This window comes from Pholis gunnellus (assembly GCF_910591455.1).
Source record: "Pholis gunnellus genome assembly, chromosome: 6".
In the NCBI taxonomy this organism is placed as follows: Eukaryota; Metazoa; Chordata; class Actinopteri; order Perciformes; family Pholidae; genus Pholis; species Pholis gunnellus.
This window is the reverse complement of record NC_136532.1, coordinates 27,271,898-27,293,202: the sequence shown is the minus strand read 5'-3', so window position 1 is coordinate 27,293,202 and position 21,305 is coordinate 27,271,898. Positions and strand designations below refer to the sequence as shown.

The 21,305-nt window shown below is 43.9% G+C and overlaps 2 protein-coding genes across 2 annotated transcripts in view; one reads left to right on the top strand and one right to left on the bottom strand.

Moving 5' to 3' along the window:
- Nucleotides 1-5,298, bottom strand: rnf214 (ring finger protein 214). The gene is made up of 6 exons (XM_079161088.1): nucleotides 4,974-5,298; nucleotides 3,544-3,773; nucleotides 3,249-3,382; nucleotides 2,913-3,141; nucleotides 1,244-1,453; nucleotides 1-1,132 (listed from the first exon to the last, which is right to left on the bottom strand). Exons 1-6 carry the CDS (start codon nucleotides 5,095-5,097, stop codon nucleotides 323-325), a joined length of 1,737 nt encoding a protein of 578 aa, XP_079017214.1. The 5' UTR covers nucleotides 5,098-5,298; the 3' UTR covers nucleotides 1-322.
- A 721-nt stretch (nucleotides 5,299-6,019) lies between these two features.
- Nucleotides 6,020-21,305, top strand: part of snx2 (sorting nexin 2) — a 22,664-nt gene continuing 7,378 nt past the window's right edge. The window contains exons 1-12 of the mRNA XM_079161089.1: nucleotides 6,020-6,190; nucleotides 10,217-10,316; nucleotides 10,747-10,907; nucleotides 11,652-11,718; nucleotides 12,377-12,420; nucleotides 13,056-13,197; nucleotides 14,745-14,823; nucleotides 15,713-15,788; nucleotides 17,524-17,637; nucleotides 18,597-18,690; nucleotides 18,906-19,111; nucleotides 20,408-20,551. Of these exons, the coding sequence (XP_079017215.1) occupies nucleotides 6,092-6,190; nucleotides 10,217-10,316; nucleotides 10,747-10,907; nucleotides 11,652-11,718; nucleotides 12,377-12,420; nucleotides 13,056-13,197; nucleotides 14,745-14,823; nucleotides 15,713-15,788; nucleotides 17,524-17,637; nucleotides 18,597-18,690; nucleotides 18,906-19,111; nucleotides 20,408-20,551 (1,326 nt within the window). The 5' untranslated portion in view covers nucleotides 6,020-6,091. The remainder of the gene's footprint in view (nucleotides 6,191-10,216; nucleotides 10,317-10,746; nucleotides 10,908-11,651; nucleotides 11,719-12,376; nucleotides 12,421-13,055; nucleotides 13,198-14,744; nucleotides 14,824-15,712; nucleotides 15,789-17,523; nucleotides 17,638-18,596; nucleotides 18,691-18,905; nucleotides 19,112-20,407; nucleotides 20,552-21,305) is intronic.

The window sequence follows — 21,305 nt, the reverse complement described above, 5'->3', positions numbered from 1 at the left end:
TAACATCGTGTTTTTATTCATTCTTTGATGTCAAACAATATTATTTTGGCAAAGCATGTTGTTTGGCTGCATCTGATGAGACGACAACCAACAATAAACACTGAAAACATTGAGAAAAATAGATTTTTGTTGAACAAACAAACAAATAAAAATTGTAATAAAAACCCATCAGTCAAACTAAGACATTGAAGCATCACTCAGGTTATTGTTGAAACTGTTGCTCTCCACGTCTCGGTTGTATTTTTAGAAACAGAGTCATCTTTGGAGCGGTCTGGTTCAGAGTCCGGTAGTCTGGTTCAGAGTCCGGTAGAGGGTTGTCGGGTCACTTCCCCGGGCAGAAGGGGCACGAGTTGTTCTTGCTGGACTGCAGCCAGACCCGGATGCAGTCTTTGTGGATGGTGTGCGAGCAGCTCAGCGGGTGGCGGCTCTCCGGATCCACGTGGTTCTGGCACATCAGGCAGAGTTTACGGACCCCGACCGCCGGACCTCCACCACCACCGGCTGCCACCGCCGCCGCCGCCGCTGCCGCTGCCGCCGCCGCCGGCCTCTGGATGGGGCCCGGCGGAGCGGGCCGGCTGATGGGCCCCGGCGCCGACCGCTCGCTCTGCGCCAGCTTGAAGCCCACCTGCTCGATCACCTCCTCCATGGACATGCCGGTCAGCGTGCCGCGGGAGCTCTTCACCTGCTGCAGCAGCGACTTCAGTTGGTCCTTGGTGCATTGTGGGAAACGAGTCCTGAGCCTCTCCAAGACCTTGTCGAGTTTGCCGGCGGCGGTGGCGGCGGGAGGCGGGGAAGCAGCCACGGGGTGGATGGGCTGAACCGGAGGCGACGGAGAGAGACTGGGAGGAGGAGTCACCCTCATGTGGGGCTGGAACTGAGGCGGAGGCATGTGGAGGGGCTGGTGCTGGGGGGGGAGGGGGAGGGGGAGGGGGGGCTGGAACTGGTGACGGGGCGGAGGGAGGTGCTGGTAGCGGTGACGGTACTGGGGGGGGTAAGGGGGCTGGTAGGGGGGCTGGTAGTGGAGCGGGGGTCTCTGGGGAGGGAAGGGTCGGTTCATTGGGAATGGAGGAGGGGGGGGCATGAACTGAGGGTGGACCGGGGGCTGCATCACCTGATTGAACATCAGGTCGGCCTGCGGGAGGAAAGAAGAGTCGATAAAGAGACGAAGTGAAGCTTCTCAAACGTTGCTGCTGCTCATCTCTCATCAGCCTGAGCCACAAAAAATAAGCCTTTTACGTCTTACCATGGGGACCTGAGGCAGAGACGGGACGTTGATCCTGGGGAGGGACTCTAACTCCCGACCCTGCTGGAGCTGCTGCAGGACCTCCTGGAAGCGGCTCTGGAGCTCGGCCCGGTTCCTCCGGACCAGGCCTTCCTTCTTCTCCCACTTCTGCCGCTCGTGGTGGAACTCCTGCGGGGACTCCACGCGGACGGTGTTCAGGTACTGACCCACCTGGGACAAGGCAACACACACAAGGTCAACGTCAGAGCGGCTGCTGGACGGTTATTCGTGTTTTATATCGAACACTGGCACAGATTAACGTTAACCATCACAGTGTAGGGCTGCAACTAATGATTATTTTAATAATCGATTAATCTGTCGATTATTTTTTTTTTTTTAAATCATTCATTTCCAACCCTTTAATCAGAAACAGAGCTGACAGTGCACAGTCACAGAGCAACACATCTTCACAAAGTGCACAAACAGGTTGAACATCCCTGAGCTGTTAAAGTCATTATTTAAAACAATAAATGGACTAATATCAGGAGTGGGGTTCAGCGGGTTTACCCACGCCTCTCAGTGAAGGCTAGACACGCGCTGATTCACTCAGTGAACGGCTTTCAGGCCGATAAGCCACGCCCCCTCTCCGGGGCGTCCAGCGCGATGCACGCGAATGAACACAAATAGTCCCCGGAGACACCGGCCGCGTTCACCGCGTTTGATGTTCACACACCAAACGCGGTGAAGAGGTCCCCGGCGATCGCGTTTCGCGGCGCCGGCGCGAATGACGCGAAAATAATACAAATCGCGTAAATCAACTTCCGGTGCTGTCATGGCAACGTTTATACGCCGGTCAGCGTCAGCTACAGAACCGGAGTCCTGTTCCGTTATTCCTGCTGCTGTGAACACTCACACATCTCCGCCACTTATTGAGTGGCGTAATAATCGCGCGACACAACGATTCGATAATGAAATTCGTTGCCAACTCTTTTAATAATCGATTTTTATCGATTCGTTGTTGCAGCCCTATCACAGTGTAAATAAAGTTGTACTGACTCAGTAGAACAAGTGTTTCTAGTCTCTGATCATGTTTCATTGTAAACAACCAATCAGTGTTTGAACCAACAGGAGGAGAGCTAGTAGCGTTAGCAGCACCGCTAACGGCTAACCAACGGAGGTTCACTTCAGTGACATCATGATGCCTTCAGGCTCTGCTCAGTGAACATGAGTACTGGCTGAAGCTACATTATAACATTATCGTGATGTGTTCACATGTCATCTGTAAAATGTAGTTTTGGTGATAAACTTGAATAAATCCAGTAGTTTGAAGGTGATGTTTACACGTGAATATAAAACAGATATTTGAGATGAATTATGATGTTTAACTTCTAACACGAGCTCTGAACACATTATTATACTTCATTAAAAATAATGATTTTAAAATACAATCTTTTATTTCCTTCTTTGAATTGTGTGTTTTTATGAAGAAAGAAAACACTATAAATGACTAAAACAAAGTAAAAGTCTAACATGTGGTATTTTTGATGGTTTACTGACTTCAGAGCATTGAAATGACTGTCTGGGGGGTGTCTGGGTCCTTGTAGACCAGCTGCTCTAATCAAACATCAAAGGGATCTGCTGATCTGGATCAGTGGAGATCAGCACTGACCGCTCCTCCGGGCCTCCGTACCTCTCTGAGCCAGCCCTCGATGCGAGCCATGGCGACGTCCCTCTGCTTCTCCACGGCAGCGATCTCGTCCCTCAAGGCCCTCAGCTCGGCCTCCCGCGCCTCCTTCCTCGCGCGCTCCATCTCCCGCCTCAGCTCCTCCAGCTCCTCCTGCCACCTCCGCTGCTCCTCCCTCTGCTCCTCCGTGAGCGCCACAAGCCTCCGGTCGCTCTCCTCCAGCTCCTTGTCCAGCCTGGAGGGGAAGAGGAGAGATTAGATATTGTTTATATATTGAGAGAAACAACTAGCAAGCGAGAGGAGAGAAAGCTAGTAAACAAGAGGAGTGTTTGTGGTCTTCACCTGTTCTTCTCCTCCTCTGCTCGGTTCTTCTCTGAGGTCATTTCCTGTTTCTTGACTAAGAAGTTCTTCCTGGTGGCTTTGGAGTTGTTCAGCTGCAGTTTAACTCGCAGAGACTCCAGTTTGTCCAGAAGAGCCTGAAAACACCGTGGAATACACTTTGTTACACTGCCCCTTTAAACACTGTGTGTGTGTGTGTGTGTGTGTGTGTGTGTGTGTGTGTGTGTGTGTGTGTGTGTGTGTGTGTGTGTGTGTGTGTGTGTGTGTGTGTGTGTGTGTGTGTGTGTCGGTCTCTCACCTGGTGCTGCCGTGTGGCCTCCTCCTTCTTCTTCTGCACTAGCTGTTTGTGTTTCTCGTGTGCCTGCTCCTCCTCTTCCTGCTTCTTCATCAGACCGTCGTACTGCTCCGCGAGGCCGGAGCCGTACTCCAACATGGCCGCCACCTGGCTCTCCCAGTCCGGCTCCGTGTTGACGGCCGACTCCGAGGTCGTGCTGTCCGTCTGCACGGCCTGGACCGTCTGCAGCAGGTCTGGGAGAGGAAACACAAAACAGTGAGTAAGAGGAGAGAAACAGCTAGTAAACAAGAGAGAAAACTAGTAAACAAGAGGAGAGAAACTAGTAAACAAGAGAGAAACAGCTAGTAAACAAGAGAGAAAACTAGTAAACAAGAGGAGAGAAACTAGTAAACAAGAGAGAAAACTAGTAAACAAGAGGAGAGAAACTAGTAAACAAGAGAGAAAACTAGTAAACAAGAGGAGAGAAACTAGTAAACAAGAGAAGAGAAACTAGTAAACAAGAGGAGAGAAACAACTAGTAAACAAGAGAGTAAACTAGTAAACAAGAGGAGAGAAACTAGTAAACAAGAGAGAAAACTAGTAAACAAGAGGAGAGAAACTAGTAAACAAGAGAGAAAACTAGTAAACAAGAGGAGAGAAACTAGTAAACAAGAGAAGAGAAACTAGTAAACAAGAGAGAAACAACTAGTAAACAAGAGAGTAAACTAGTAAACAAGAGGAGAGAAACTAGTAAACAAGAGGAGAGAAGACTAGTAAACAACAGGAGAGAAACTAGTAAACAACAGGAGAGAAACTAGTAAACAAGAGGAGAGAAACTAGTAAACAAGAGGAGAGAAACTAGTAAACAACAGGAGAGAAACTAGTAAACAACAGGAGAGAAACTAGTAAACAAGAGGAGAGAAACTAGTAAACAAGAGGAGAGAAGACTAGTAAACAACAGAGTAAACAAAGAAAAAGCCACACAGTGACTAAAAGAGCAAACAGAATGATTTAAAGACTCTTTTCTGGATTCTCCTCCAGGAACAGCTGCTGATAGTGTTTTATACTAGAAAGTGATTTTAAAGACTTCTCTTCATCTGGACGGAGACGTCACACAGAAATACAATCAAGTATGTTATGATGTCATAATATATGACCCGTGGGGGAAAGTCACTAAATACCAGATAAAGTATTTAAAATGAGCTCCACCTTCACCAGCTGCAGCATTAAAGTCATGAACACATTTTAATCCAGTGATATAATATATATTATCCTGAAACACGTCTGCATGAAGACTACTTTTAGTATATGTTGATGCCATTGCTTAGTAAACATTAGAGAGGAGGACTTTTACTTTTAACCTAGTATTTTCAGTGTGGTGCGAGTACTTTTACTTCACGAAATACTTCCTCCTCCAGCAGCTACTCCCTTTCTAGACACTGGCGTGTTTTTACCTTCCATCGTCATGTTTGCTATCGCTAGCTCCAGGTCCCCCTCCTCTTCCTCTTCCTCTTCCTCCTGGTTCAAACGTCGGACGTCTTCTGATGCTATGCTAGCTATCTCCCCGCTAGCAGCCATGCTAACATCGGTACAGAAACGGAAATTAAATTTAAAACCCTTCACAGGTTTGAGTTGTCTGAAGCCGGTCAGAGCCGATGTAGACACCGTGAGTTAGCTAACAAGCTAGCTAGCGACGACAGCAGTAACTTCCGGCGCCTTAAATGTTATTTAAAATAACATTATTAACTTTATTAGCTGTGGTTTTAACGCCAGTGATTCGCTAACGACGCGGAAGTAACGGTGAATATGATCCCGGATGGAACGAAGCAAAGATCGTCTATGATTGGTTGTTTTTTTCTTCAAAAAAACTTTATTGAACAGGAAAAATAGCAACAGACACAATACACCAGTGGTGGAGGAAGTATTCAGAATCCTTTATTTCAGTAAAACTACTAATATACTCTGTAAAAAAATACTGTTACAAGTAAAAGTCCTTCATTGGAAATATTTTTTATATTTTTCAGAAAAATGAAATGTGTTAAAAGTTAAAGTACTCAATTCATAAAAATGTCCCCTCTAAACTGTATGGAATAGAAGTAGAATAACATTACAATATTCATTCATTAATTGTACAATGTATTTATTCTATTTATGTTATTCTATATTAATTAACTCAATTAGAACTATTTCAAATCATTTCAAATCTCTTTGAGAAGGTTTAAAAAAAAAAAAAAAAAAAAAAGACAACTGTGTGAAAACCTTAAAGTTCTCCTGAGGTCAACCTATCAGGTCCAGTAAAACCTGTCAGAGTGAGACCTCTTATCTCCTCTCTCCTCCTCTCTCTCCCCCCTCTCTGACTCCGATCAGGACTCCTGTAGGTCACATGACACAGCTGGGAAAACCTCCTGACTCCCCCCCCCCCCCCCCTCCTCCCTCTCGGTCTGTCAGTCGGCGGTCTGTCGGTGTTTGTGTGTGTACGCGCGCGTGTGTGTCCGTGTATATGTGTCCGTGTTAGCTGTATAAGCTAAGTTAGCCATCATCGTCACGATCCAGCCCCAGGAACGACGCGACCATGGCGGACACAGCCAGGGACCCTCCGCCGGAGCACACCGACTTCCACGAGCTGGAGGACGGGGAGGACCTGTTCCCGGAGCAGACCGGCACCCTGGAGGTGAGAGGGAGGCGGAGGAGGTGATGTAGGGAGGCCGAAGGGAGCTCCTGCAGGCAGGGCGTGATGCCTCCTGCTCGGAACCGATGTAAACTTAGAGGAGGTGGGGCAGGCGGGGAGGAGAACCTTAAAGCGGTGGTTTTTTGAATGCAGTCTCGTGTGTGTTATTCATCGCTTTGCTTTGTCATCTCTGTGCTAACCGCCGTTTTTACGACCACTGGAGGTGTAACAACAGTAACGGTGGCCTCCACAGCCACAGTCACGGGAGCTGACGAGGGTCATGTTTGCGCTGAGGAAAAAAAAAACGCAGAATAGGTGTGTTTGCTCGCGGTCAGCTGACCGTCACACAGGTGTGGATGGTGATGCGTTCAGGGACTGGGGGAAAATGGGAACAAGCGCAGTTCGGCAGATTAAAGATTCTTTTGTGAATTATTTAAAGACAGTGTTTGAAGTTCTGGTGTTGAATTGATCTTAAATGTTAATTTAATGGTAGAAGTTGTGTCCTGATGGTGACGCGTTACTAACTTAGAAGACTTAGAAACAATTAAATGTGGCCAAAGATCACAACAGCTTCTGTGTTTTAATTCTTAGTTATCTGTTAATGAAACTACACACGTCAGGCTTCACAAAGGTCTTTATTTTGGTTGCATTTAGATTGTGCTGCCGTTCATACTATTGTGTCCACCCTCTGTTTGTGGAGAGAGTTGGTAAAAATAATGAATAAAGTGAAACATGTTTATTTTTACCGCTTTGTTCTAATATTACTATCCAGACATTTGTTTCAGAATACGGACAGAAAAACTTTTAAAACTCAATATTATTATTATTATTATTATAAACAGTTAGTAGACATTCTAGTTGTGGATGAGAGCAAAACCTAAAAACTTAGTTTTTATTGAACTTTAAAACCTAAAAACTATCTTTTGTTAATATAGTGAGATCTCTTTAAATAATATCTCAGATTATCATAAAAGTTAAGTTTCTTCTTTGGTGGTGTTGTAACTTCAACACACACACACACACACACACACAGACAGGGCTGTTTTTTTCTGTTTTTGTCATGTCAGCACTCTGGATTTCATTCCTGGTGATGTTTGTCATCCTTGAGTGTCACAACAGCCCTCTTCAATGACGTGTGTGTGTGTGTGTGTGTGTGTGTGTGTGTGTGTGTGTGTGTGTGTGTGTGTTCATAACTGACATGCTGCTTCACAAAGACCAATAAAAACAAGGATGTTACACACACACACACACACTGTGTGGAGGTTTTCTAAGGTGGACCGGGGGTTAAGTGTTTAAAGACCTTTGACTCGTCCTGTTTCCTCCTTCAGTGTCTCCGTTTTAAACTCTGTTTTAATGAAGTATTATAATGTGTTCAGAGCTCGTGTTAGCAAGTTAAACATCATAATTCATCTCTAATATCTGTTTTATATTCATGTGTAAACATCTCCTTCAAACTACTGGATTTATTCAAGTTTATCACCAAAACTACATTTTACAGATGACATGTGAACACATCACGATGATGTTATAATTCACCTTCAGCCAGTACTCATGTTCACTGAGCAGAGCATGAAGGCATCATAGTGTAACTGAAGTGAACCTCTGTTGGTTAGCCGTTAGCGGTGCTGCTAACGTTACAAGCTCTCCTCCTGTTGCTTTAAACACTGATTGGTTGTTTACAATGAAACATGATCAGAGACTAGAAACACATGTTCTACTGAATAGTGAACTTTATTCACTATTCAGTGTTCAGTTAAACTGTTTTTTGAGACGTGTACTTGTAGTTTTTTGTTGCTTTTTATACATTAAGGTGTTTCCATTATTTTGTCCACCCTCACTGATCCGTAAACGTCTCTGTCGTGATTTAGTAGATTACAGTTCCTGTGTTTCTGTCGACGTCAGCGGCTTCATTCAGCTTCTTGTGTCCTCGTGTTCCCTTTGCTCACAGATACTTCCTGAGTCCTAGCCATGCTAGCAGCTAGCTAACGGCTAGCATGGCTAACAGTGCGTTGAACACATTGGGGCTTCTTCATTGTTTCCTTCTTCTTCTGAGAGTTTTGATTCGTAGCTGTGAGCAGTTCATAATCGTGGACTCGGTGGTCAGTTAGACTTCATGTTACTGGTTCTTGTATCTTTTCCCAGTTTGACTAAATTAATAGAGCATTGCATTGTGGGTAACTTTGGACCAGTAAGAGTTTCATAATGTTTGTAATCTGATATTTAAAAGTTTCATCTTGTCCTAAATGTTTACTTGTTGAATCCACATCAGAGTGTGTGTGTGTGTGTGTGTGCGCGCGTGCGCGTGCGTGTGTGTGTGTTTGTGCGTACGTGTGTTGTGTGTGTGTGTGTGTGTGCGCGTGCGTGTGTGTTTCCTGTCACCTCTCTGTGTGTGTTTTGCTGAGTAAGGAGTCAGGAAGCTCCTTTGTATCATCACTCGTTTCCTCTTCTCCCGCCATCCTCCCTCCTCCTTTTTCTATCCGCTCAGCTAAAATTCTCTCCATCTTCCTCTTCCTCTTCCTCATCTCTTCCTCTTCATCATCGGGGTCAGAGAGTTTGTCCGTCCAGGTGATAAACCTCCACCTGAAGATCAACAACAGATCCAGATGTTTCTGTTTGTTAAAGTTGAGCAGTTACCAAATAAAGCTTCTAAATGTTAATATTAACCACAGATTAAAATGTTTAAATCTCCTTTTTGTTTAATTTATAGTCAGTTCATGAATGCATGAATTTAGTTGAACTCTACAGAGAAAAACTGGACTCGTACTGTAATTATAAAATGAGTTATGAGGTCATAGTGCTGTCTTGCAAAGTTTTAAAGTGGAAAAGAAAAAGGTTTAAGTGAACGTTCTATTTAGAGGTTAAATCATGGATTCTGGTGTGTCAAAGAAAGGTAAAGAGGAGAACATGTTATAAATATGTTCACTTTAACTGATATTGATACTTTAAGGAGTCTAACGTACGTCCACAGCAGAACATTACTTTGTTTCCCTCAAACATGGACTGCAACATGTAATGACCACTGATCACCACAGGGGCCGCCAAAGACAACAAAGATCCACCACATTGTTCCTTCTTAATAAAGAAAGACCTGTGACTGAAATACAACATACTGTGAGTTATGTTGAGGAAGTTAAACTGTTTGTATCCTCATTTACATTTCCAGATGTTCAGAACATCTGCTGTACAACGAGCTCCAACCGTTGGCTTCAGTTTATCAGAGAGTTAGAATCACTTCTTTGAGGTTGTAGCTCTCAACGAACATTCATAAAACTGTGTGTGTGTGTGTGTGTGTGTGTGTGTGTGTGTGTGTGTGTGTGTGTGTGTGTGTGTGTGTGTGTGTGTGTGTGTGTGTGTGTGTGTGTGTGTGTGTGTGTAATAAAGTTGCAACACATCCTGCTCATGTGACTCAGTAACTGTCGATGTGCAGAGAGAGATCGTTTTAAGTTGATTCAGTCCTTCTGCAGCGTTTGTGTTTGCAGCTGTTGTCTGGGTTTGCTGCCTTGCTGAAGGGCACGTCAGGGCAGACGTGGTTGCAGGAGATTGATTATAAATAATCCAGTTTGTGTTTTGCGAAGTGATCGAGCAGGAATGTGAGCTTGAACATGATTTAATTGGCCCAACGCGGTGCGTTGTGTTGCCCAATAAAGTTGCACAGTGTTGCAGTAAAAGTTGAACCCCGACCTGGTCGACCCTGTTTGTTTGTTGTTCTGTTTGTCTGTGGAAACACACTTATTACAATGAATGAGGAATCCAGACCATACTGGAGCTTTACTGGGTGACTCATTGATATGCAAATGACTGTTTTAAGGGTTATTTATTCCTTTAAAACATAAATGTAAAAGCTTTGTGCATAATAAAAAGATCCATTCACTGTTTGTTTTTTTACTTGTAAGATTGAATTGTCTGGTCGACCTTTTTCCTGCTGCACAAGGAGTGACGTATTTCCTGTGTGTGTGTGTGTGTGTGTGTGTGTGTGTGTGTGTGTGTGTGTGTGTGTGTGTGTGTGCGCGCGTGTGTGTGTGTGTGCAGTCAGAACCAGCCAGTCTAGCTGCTGAAGACATCAGCACCAACTCAAATGGACCCAAACAGGATTCACTGTTCGATGACGATCCAGAGGATCTGTTCGCAGGTACACACACACACACACACACACCTACACACGCATACAAACCTACACACACACATACACACCTACACACACACCTACAAACACAAAACCTAACTTAATAAAATCATGGAAAGAATTTCTACACGATTAAACTGCTTTCTTTAAGAATGAAGCATTTATGTTGGTCCAACTTAATTTACTTGGGTCGGCTCAACTTAACTTATTACAGTTGGTTCAACTTATTTACTAGTGTTGAGTCCGACTTAACTTAATCAGGTTGGTCGAACTCATTTTACAGTCGTAAATTAAGTTGATAAGCTTTTCAGTGCAGCGTGCCGTTTTTGGGATTCAGAGAAGTCTTCAGCCTTTTAGTTACATCCTGATTTATAGAAATCAACTTCTATGATGATTATATTTGAAATGTTTCCTCTTGTCTCTCCGTCCGTCCCAGAGGCCACAGAGGAGGTTTCGTTGGACAGTCCAGAGAGAGACGTCCTGCTGTCGGACGGCCCGTCGCCGGCCATCACCCCCATCACCCCCCCCTGCTCCGTCATCACGCCTCGCATCGGCCTCGCCCACGACGACATGTTCACACACTCGTCCTTCGACGAGGTGACGCCACACACACACACACACACACACACACACACACACACACACACACACACACACACACACACACACACACACACACACAATGTGCACGCTTCAGCTAGAAAACTAATTCTAAAAGAGACAAACTGTTTTTGTGTTTTTTGTCATTTTAAGTGACTCCACACGTTGTAATATTTTGGGCTGTGATGGAAGAAATACTCAGATTTACTAAAGTTAAAGTACTAATACCACAATGTAGAAAAATACTCTGTTACAAGTAAAACTCCTGCATTTAAATGCTGCTAAAAGTATGCACTTCAAAATGTATTCAAAAGCTCCCAGCTGATCACGTCTGAATCAGCTGTCAGTCAACTTTAACAGCTGGAGAGACTTTTGATAAGTTTGTTTCTGTTCACATGATCACTGTACTAATAATACTCACTAATAATACTAATAACTAGTAAAGACACACAGTGATCATGACTGTAGAGGTGTTTCTCTCTGTTACCTCTTTAACAAAGTTATTGAGGAAACATCAGATCATGAAAACACAAATCTTTCTAATAAATGAAGAACGTTGTTTGTGGTTCTTTTGTTGTTCAGACTACAATGAACATCTATTTTTAGTTGCTAAGTCAACAAGCCGCTCAGAGTTGTACTGAAGTACAGTATTTGATTGAATGTATTGTTTCCACCACTGCAGCAGGAATAAAAGGGCTGGAAACCTAAAGTAAAAGTGTCTTTTGTTCCCGTTTTGTGCAGATTGAAGAAGAGGAAGGCAGCGATTCGTTCGACATGCACATATCAGTGTCTGACCCCGAGAAAGTGGGTGAGTACGTGCTGTTAGCACATCGCTGTAGTCCTGGAGCATCCTGGTGTATTCCAGCAACGATCAGCGAGAATGTGAGGAAAGTTGAGTTTTCTTGAATCTGATGATTTTGCTAATTTCCCAGGAATAGTTCCTACAACCTGCCACTACATTTCCCATCAGCCCCCCTTTTTTTTTCTTCTTCCGATGGACATGATGGACGTTTATATTTCACCTCAGCTTTCCGCCGTCAGCACAAAGTTAAATGCAGAGTCGACGTTCTGCTCAGTCATCATCCCTCCAGATGATTGTGCTGATGGTGTTATTGATGCATGAGGCTGTGCAGCCCGTTCAGCGCCCCCTGCAGGCCCTGACGGGTCACTGCAGGCCCTGACGGGTCACTGCAGGCCCTGACGGGTCACTGCAGGCCCTGACGGGTCACCGCAGGCCCTGACGGGTCACTACAGGCCATGCAGCCGTTAACCACTCACTTGATCATCCCTTTATGTAAATATGCACAAAAGAGACGGCAAATAAAACAGTTAAACAGCTCGCTGCCAGAAAACACAAGTAACCAGTTTAACCACTTTGATATCTAGTAAGTATTTATACTGTTTAGATAGTGTGTGTGTGTGTGTGTGTGTGTGTGTGCTGAAAGCTGTTTTGTGTGTGTGTTCAGGTGACGGGATGCACGCCTACATGGCCTACAAAGTGTCGATCAAGGTGAGGAAACAGAACCGTTGAACACCTCTTCTGATCTTAGACCAGATCACGTAACGTTGAGCTCAGTCCTCTGTACGGTGGCCATGATGGGACATCTGAGTGACGTCACACTCAGCGTGTCTCAGTCTGGACTCTGTGAGACTCGGCTTCTCTCTGAGCTGAATAACTTGCGTTGTAACAGTATGTTAGCGTGGCTAATGTTAGCATTAATATATCACAATGTATGGTGAGATGTGTTTATAATGTATTGTGGTGTTATTTGAGCTGATAAGTAAACATAACGACTGAAGCTAAACCAGTAGAAACAACAGGAGCAGAAGGAACATTCTGTTCATTGTGTTTGACCAGTTCTGTCATCCACGATGTCTTCTACTGTTTAACGTTTGAGAAGTGAAAAGCTGCTGCAGGATCTCAGTTTATTCACTGTCCTCTGTCTCTTTATGACGTCTCTTTACGTCTCTTTACGTCTCTTTACGTCTCTTTACGTCTCTTTACGTCTCTTTACGTCTCTTTATATCTTACGTCTCTTTACGTTTATTTACGTCTCTTTACATCTCTTAATGTCTCTCTTTGTCTCTTTACATCTCTTAATGTCTCTCTTTGTCTCTCTTTGTCTCTCGTCCTCTCTCATCCAGACCTCCATGTCTCTCTTTACGAGTCATGAGTTTTCAGTAAAAAGGCGTTTCAGTGATTTTCTGGGTCTGCACAGCAAACTGGCCTCCAAGTATCTTCACATAGGCTACATCGTCCCCCCCGCGCCGGAGAAAAGCATTGTGGGTAAGCAAAGCCACCGCTGCACACACGAGCTGACCTCCCCAACGACTGATAACTGTTGTCCAAACTGAGGTTCAGGGAGTCCGTTTGGGTCGTTCGGTTACTTTCAGAGGGTCACAAATAAAACAGACTTTAGTTAACTTCAGTAACACTAAACAACAGCAAAAATCAATATAAACAGTAAATATTAATAGTAAATATGAATGAATATAACAACGTACGCTGCTGCTGAGAAGTTTATAATCAGCTGTTATATTTATCTTTTTCCTCAGACAACAAATACTTTATTTAAATGTGAAACAGTTTGTGTCACATGACGTGAGAATCCTGATGAACGTGATCATAACATAGAGAGTGAGTTTGATTATTGATCAGTTAATATTGATTGAAGAGATTTAACCTGTGATGAGTTCAGCTGATGTTCCAACAGTAACTCTAGACTAACCTTCTGTTTCTATTGGGATAAAATTAACTCCAGCTTTTTCTAGGCTGCTTTTATTGTGAAACTCTGAAACAGGAAGCTGTTCCTGTTTGAATCTAAGCTTCCTGCTGATTTCTTCTCTTCTTCTCTTGTGGTCTGACGGGTCTTTGTCTCTTTGAACAGAGTTTAGTTCTCCGTCTACTAAACTAAATATCATCTATTAGTAAAGAAACTTCCTACAAAATAAAAGATGTCTGACGGACACGATCAAGCTGTTGTTTAAATGTGAACGTGATGCATAATTACTAGTGCTGGACAACGATTAAACATTTTTAGCGCAATTAATCACATTGTTATGCGCAAAATTCAACAATGAATTCAAAAGCAGTGTATTGTGCACTTTTATTTTGAAAGTACTGCTATATGAACAAAAGGTCAATAACATTTGGTTCAAACACTTTAAACTCATCAGGTTCTTGTTAACAGCAGGATTCTCTTCACACAGCAGCAGTTATAACACAGTTATAATGATTCTGATCATAGATATTCAGCGTGTTCACAACTTTATCTTCATGTGTGTCAGAGATGAATTTAAATATACATCTTAAACTGCAAACCTATCTACGTCATGTTTTTATGTTTGTTAAATTCTCAGAAGTGATAACTAAATGATATGATTATTATACATATTACAAACAAAACACTTTAAAAACTTACATTTAAATGAATCATTTCTTTTTTGCTTTTCTTGGTATTTTGGTCAGACACGATGCAACGCTGATTACCGTAATATGTGTGGTGTTTGTTATAAATGTACGTTGGTACATAGAGGGGGATAAGAAGCTGTACATGGAGGGACTTAGGACCCAGGGGAATGTAGGTGACAGTAAGAGACGGAAGAGACGCCACACAAACAGCTGTTCACCGCTCGCTGCCGGTCGGCCGGTTCTGGTGTTAAAAATGTCCGCTTAATAATAATTTTTAAAAACTGCGTTAACGCGCGATAACATAATTGTCTGCGTTAATTAATTAAATCGTTAACGTGATAATTACTCGTTAACTTGCCCAGCACTAATAATTAGCTGTTTGTTAATCGGTTATGTGTTAATGAGCGTCTCCTCGTCTGCAGGGATGACGAAGGTGAAGGTGGGGAAGGAGGACCAGTCGTCCAACGAGTTCGTGGAGAAGAGGAGGTCGGCTCTGGAGAGGTACGATTCTAAAGATGATGGTCGGCACGAACAAAATGAACACTTAGATAATGAATCCTTTAGTTATTTTAGATCCATCTCCTCCCTCTCAGGCCGTTTATAATCCAGTTAATGTTTCTACACAATAAAGTGAACTCTTTATTAGAGGAGAGATTCATAATGAGAACATGAAGAATAGAATGTTTCTGACCAGACGTCACAATGTGAAGCTTTGATTGGTTGCTTTTCATGGCGGAAGTGTTTGTCACACACGATGTGTTCAAGGACCGTCGGAAAGTTAACAATCAGACGATAATGGTGGTTTAATAAGAACACTGGGCATTACAAACAGAAGGAGGGAAAGAACATAATTTGGATTAAAAAAATGGTGTGTGTGTGTGTGTGTGTGTGTGTGTGTGTGTGTGTGTGTGTGTTGTGGTAAAGATCAACCTGGTCAGAACTTTACAGGCCGAAAGGTTAAACCACAAATATTAGATACATCATTATCACAACACACATGTTCATGTACGTCTGTGTACACGTGTGTGTGTGTGTTGAATACCGAGGAGGTGGGCGGGGCTGGCATTCCGCTGGCCTTTACTGAAGGTGTTTGATTGACAGGAAGGTCAGCCAGTGACAGCTGATGGAGCTCAGAGCTGCAGAACTCCACACTGATGGACACACACACACACACACACACACATTAATTTAATTTAATTTTTCATGAATGTTTGGTATTGTGTAATTGTGTAACATTTGTAAACCTTTTTTTTTTGGAAAGTTTTAGCAACACTTAAAACTACAATATGAAGGATGTTGACATTGTGACACCAACCAATCAGAAGCTGGTTTCCTACAACGACCAGCAGCAGAACGAGGATGTAACTGAGTGAATCTGTGTGTCCTGCAGGTATCTGATGAGGACGGTGAAGCATCCCATCCTGCTGAAGGATCCCGACGTGCTGCAGTTTCTGGAGAGCTCGGAGGTAAAAACAACAACAACTGCATTTTACCTGAAGAACCTGAACGCCTCGTCTCTTTAAAAGCTTTAGAAGTACTTAGTTACTTTGACACCAGTGGAGGGGTCAGGAGGTCGTGGGTGTTGATCCTCATGGTCCTCTGTGATGTCCTGGATGTGATCTAAACCAGCAGAGATGTCTCACTCTGATCCCAAAGACACAGACGACGCTTCTGCACTAAAACTCTCTCTGACTGTTTCTCCTCTTCCAGCAGCGAAGGTCGAAGCTACGAAGCCTCTTTAAAAAAAACTGCCTCTGGGTTTAAGGGCCCGCCGCGTTTCCTGTTTCCTCGCTTTATTGTCCACTCCGACTAAACCCCCTGTAAACACTGCCCCCCCCCCCTCCTCCTCCTCTTCATCACCCCTCTCTAACGTTTGTGGGATTGCGTCGGGTCCAGAATAAATGGCCCGGTGTCACCGATTTAACAGATGAATCACTCGGACGCTTGACCGAGCGTGTCGGTCCGTCCGGCCTCGCTTAATGAAACACAACCCCCCCCCCCCCCCCCCCCCCCCCCCCCACCCCGGCAGCGAGGGGCCCCGGGGACCCGAGCCGTCCCGGTAAATGAGATTGGAGATTGGGGAGGAAGGGGGAGGAAGGGGGAGGAGGGACCCTGAAGCCGATGTCCGGGAGAAAAGTAAACTTTTCCAAAATGAAGAAAAATGAGGCTATTTTCAGATGGTCGTCCCTCGTTTTCAGCTTGTTTTTTTTATACGATGGTTAAAGTTGCTCGACACGTTAAATCTGATGTGGGAGACATCACAATCAGAAGGGGGGAGGAGGAGAAAGGAGGGAGAGAAACGACCACAGCTGTGTGATAGAGTTTAGAGAGACGGAAGGGAAAGAAGAAAGAGAGCCGACTAAACAAAGTGAAAAATCAACAGGTAAGTAGAGCAAATGGATGAAGTGGAAGCGGGGGAGGTTTGAAATGAGGCGAACGGAGAGAAAGAATTAACGGAGAAAAGACAAGTAGAGATGTGAAGGAGGAAGAGAAAAGACCAGGTTTCAAAACCTCAAATAACGAGAACAAACGAACGAAGTGAAAGGAAAAAAAATAATACAAATAATTAATAATTAATGGCTCACAATATTTCACAATAATGTAAAGAAGACTTTTATTGTGAAACATCAGCGCAGGAAGTGTGTATTTCTATTGATGGTAACTTATGGTAACAGTACGAATTAATCCTATGAAAAATGATAATCATTTCTAATACTAATAGAAAAGATGAAAGTATTTTTTGTTAGTAATGAATTGATAAACACATACTATTCTTATGTCTTGAGATATCTTTGAGGTATCTGGACGTTAGAGCCGGTCTCTGGTAGAGACCTGTCAATCACTGTGTAGCCCCGCCCCTAAAGCATCCCCTGCTTTATGGTCTGTTTGACTCTAAATGGACCATCATTTACTAAATGAACATCATGCTGTATTGAAGAAGACTTGAAACTAGAGATTGAGACCATAAACTCATGTTTACAATGTTTACTGAGGTAATAAATCAAGAGAGAAGTAGAGTCATTTTCTCATAGACTTCTATACAACCAGAGGAGTCGCCCCCTGGTGGACATTAGAGAGAATGCAGCTTTAACACGTGACTGTTGTTGTACTGAAGGAGTTATTGTTGTGGAACTGGATTTATTAATGAGTTTAACCACTGATGTTGTTTGTTTGTTGTTTGTTTGTTTGTTTGTTGTCTAGTTGCCGCGGGCGGTCAGCACTCAGGCTCTGAGCAGCGCCGGACTCCTCCGAATGGTCAACAAGGCCGCCGAAGCCGTCAACAAGATGACCATCAAGATGAACGAGTCGGACGCTGTGAGTGGAGGAGGAAGGAAGAGAAGGATAGGAGGGAGGAGGCTCAGGAAGGCTGGAGGAAAGGGAGGGAGGGAAAGATGAGAGAAGGAAAGTGTTGTTGCAGCAAACAGTGGTCACTGAAAGAGGAGAAAGGGAATTAAGGATGTGGACAAGATGGGAAGGAGACAAGAAAGGAAACGTGAACTAAGGAAGGAGGAAAGAATGGAGTCAAGGAAACATGGAAATAAGGAACTAGGGAGGAAGAAAGAAAGGATGTAGATTTGGAAGGGGAAGATGGGAAGTAGGAAATAAAAATCAGATGAAATGAGGATGGAAGGAAGAAAGAGAGGATGGAGGGAAAGGATAGAAGGAAGGAGGAGGTACAGGAGGAGAAGAGAAGGTCACAATAAGGCTGAAGGGAATGAAGCGAGCAGGGGAGGAAAGAAGGAAGAAAATATATATTTAGTAGTAGTGTTGCTACAGCAGAACAATGGGCCTTGGTCAGGAAGGAAGGAAAGAGGAAATAAGGATTTAGAGAAGCTGGGAAGGAAGGAGGAAATGAGATATGGCCTTATGGAAGTAGGGAGAAAAGAGTAGGAAAGGGGGAAGAAGGATGAAAGCAAACATGGAAGGAAAGTAAGAAAGATAAAATCAGAAAGGAGGGAGGAAAGAACTGATGGAATAAGAGAGGAGGAAGGAAGGAGGAGAGAAGAAGGTCACAATAAGGCTGAAGGGAGCTGGGGAGGAAGGAGGGAAGGATAAAAGTAAATAAGTATGTAGAGAAGATGGGAAGGAAAGAAGAAAGGAAGTAGGGACAAGGGAGGTAGGAAGAAAGAAAGGAAACTTGGATCTAAGGAAATAAGGAAGCAGCAAGGAGAGGAAGAAAGCAAAGATGAAATAAGGAAGCAGGAGGGGAGGAAGAGAGAAAGGAGATAGATGAGGGAGGAGGAAGTTAAAAACGAGTGTCCTGTGTGTTTCAGTGGTTTGAGGAGAAGCAGCAGCATTTTGAGAATCTGGACGTTCAGCTGAGGAAACTTCACGCCAGCGTTGAGTCTCTGGTCTGTCACAGGAAAGGTGAGACGACGGCCATCTTTAACTCTCACACTCACTACCACCGTAGTCCACAGGGGGCGCCAAAACACATTACAGATCCGTGCTGTTGTTGTTGTTAAATCCCCGTTAGATAAATAGCTCAACATGTTGTGTAATACCTGTGATTTTAACAATGTGCTCCACACTGAGCATGTCCTGTCTTTACGTGTCACTTCATTATTGTCTCTCTTCTCCAGAGCTGTCGGTGAACACGGCGCAGTTCGCCAAGTCGGCGGCCATGTTGGGGAACAGCGAGGACCACACGGCTCTGTCCAGAGCTCTGTCCCAGCTGGCCGAGGTGGAGGAGAAGATCGACCAGCTGCACCAGGACCAGGCCAACGCCGACTTCTACTTCTTCTCAGAGCTGCTGGGAGACTACGTCCGCCTCATCACCGCCGTCAAGGTACGACGCGGGTCCGGTGGTGGAGACCAGAACATGAACATGGTCCTCTACTGGGGTTCTATTATGAGTTCTCTGGGAAGTAAATACGGTTTCTATTGAGTGAAGTTCAAACCAGAAATCACTAAAGGTAGGTAGAAACCAGACAGGATGTGAAACAGGACAGTAGAGTAGAGTAGAACTAGAGTAGAGTAGGACTAGAGTAGTCAAGGACTAGAGTAGAGTAGGACTAGAGTAGAGTAGAACTAGAGTAATCAAGGACTAGAGTAGAGTAGGACTAGAGTAGAGTAGAACTAGAGTAGTCGAGGACTAGAGTAGAAGTAGAGTAGGACTAGAGTAGTCAAGGACTAGAGTAGAGTAGGACTAGAGTAGAGTAGAACTAGAGTAGTCGAGGACTAGAGTAGAACTAGAGTAGAACTAGAGTAGAGTAGAACTAGAGTAGTCAAGGACTAGAGTAGAGTAGGACTAGAGTAGAGTAGAACTAGAGTAGTCGAGGACTAGAGTAGAAGTAGAGTAGAGTAGGACTAGAGTAGAGTAGAACTAGAGTAGAGTAGAACTAGAGTAGTCGAGGACTAGAGTAGAAGTAGAGTAGGACTAGAGTAGAGTAGAACTAGAGTAATCGAGGACTAGAGTAGAAGTAGAGTAGAACTATACTATAGTTGATCTATACTAGAGTAGAGTAGATCTATACTAGAGTAGAACTATACTAGAGTAGAGTAGATCTATGCTAGAGTAGATCTATACTAGAGTAGAACTATACTAGAGTAGAGTAGATCTATACTATACTAGAGTAGATCTATACTAGAGTAGAACTATACTAGAGTAGAATAGATCTATGCTAGAGTAGATCTATACTAGAGTAGCACTATACTAGAGTAGAGTAGATCTATACTATACTAGAGTAGATCTATACTAGAGTAGATCTATACTAGAGTAGATCTATACTAGAGTAGATCTATACTATACTAGAGTAGATCTATACTAGAGTAGAACTATACTAGAGTAGAGTAGATCTATACTAGAGTAGAGTAGTACTATACTAGAGTAGATCTATACTAGAGTAGAACTACAGTAGAATAGAAAATAAGCGGGTAATAATGTTGTAATACAATCATAATATCTAACACATCAAAATATGCTTATTATAAATATAATGTTTACTTTATCTACTCACAATAAAGTTTAGTGTGTGTGTGTGTGTGTGTGTGTGTGTGTGTGTGTGTGTGTGTGTGTGTGTGTGTGTGTGTGTGTGTGTGTGTGTGTGTGTGTGTGTGTGTGTGTGTGTGTGTGTGTGTGTAGGGTGTGTTTGACCACAGGATGAAGACGTGGCAGAAGTGGCAGGACACTCAGATGTTGCTGCAGAAGAAACGAGAAGCTGAAGCTAAACTTGTGTTCAACAACAAACCAGATAAACTACAGCAGGCCAAGGACGAGATCAAAGAGGTGAGACGGGACGGGAGGGACAGACGGGTAGAGACAGACAGGACATAACTCAGTGACGAGGCAGCAGTAGACCTGAGAGGTTAAAGTGTGGTGTAGATAACAGCATCAGTCCCCCCCCCCCCCCCTCCAGGTAAAGACATGAAAATATTAGAAAAATGTTTGTTAAACATAATTAGTTAATCAAACACCATGTATTAGTATCACTACACATGTTTACACACAGCACGGTTCATCACGCTCTCAGGAAGCTCCCTCCTCTCTCTGAAGGCCGTCGGTGCGTCCAGGCAGAGAAAACGAGCGCACCTCCCCGGCTCACTCATGTGAAAACTTTATTTTATTTTTATTTTATTTGATCTTGTTTTGAACTCAGGAGGACAAACAAGAGCAGGAGAGAGTAGAAAAGTACTTTATTAGAGCGTCTGTTGAAGCTGTCACCACACAAATACATGCTGTCAGGAGGCAACACACACACACACACACACACACACACTCTCAGCTGGCGTGGTCGGGGGTCTGGTATTAGAGCGGAGCGGCTGTCAGATGGGGGGGTTTCGGGAGGGAAAGGGGGAGTTTGGAGGCTGTCAGAGGCTGCAGACGAGGACAGATCGCAGTAGAGTTACAACCAACATTTATTCGGAGCCGACGAGAGTTTTTGCCGCCTGTCAGGAGGCTGGTTTTGGTTCACGGTTTGACAACAAGCAACAGAAAACACACAGAGGACTTTTACTGAAGACGAGTTTTACTTCACGCTGCT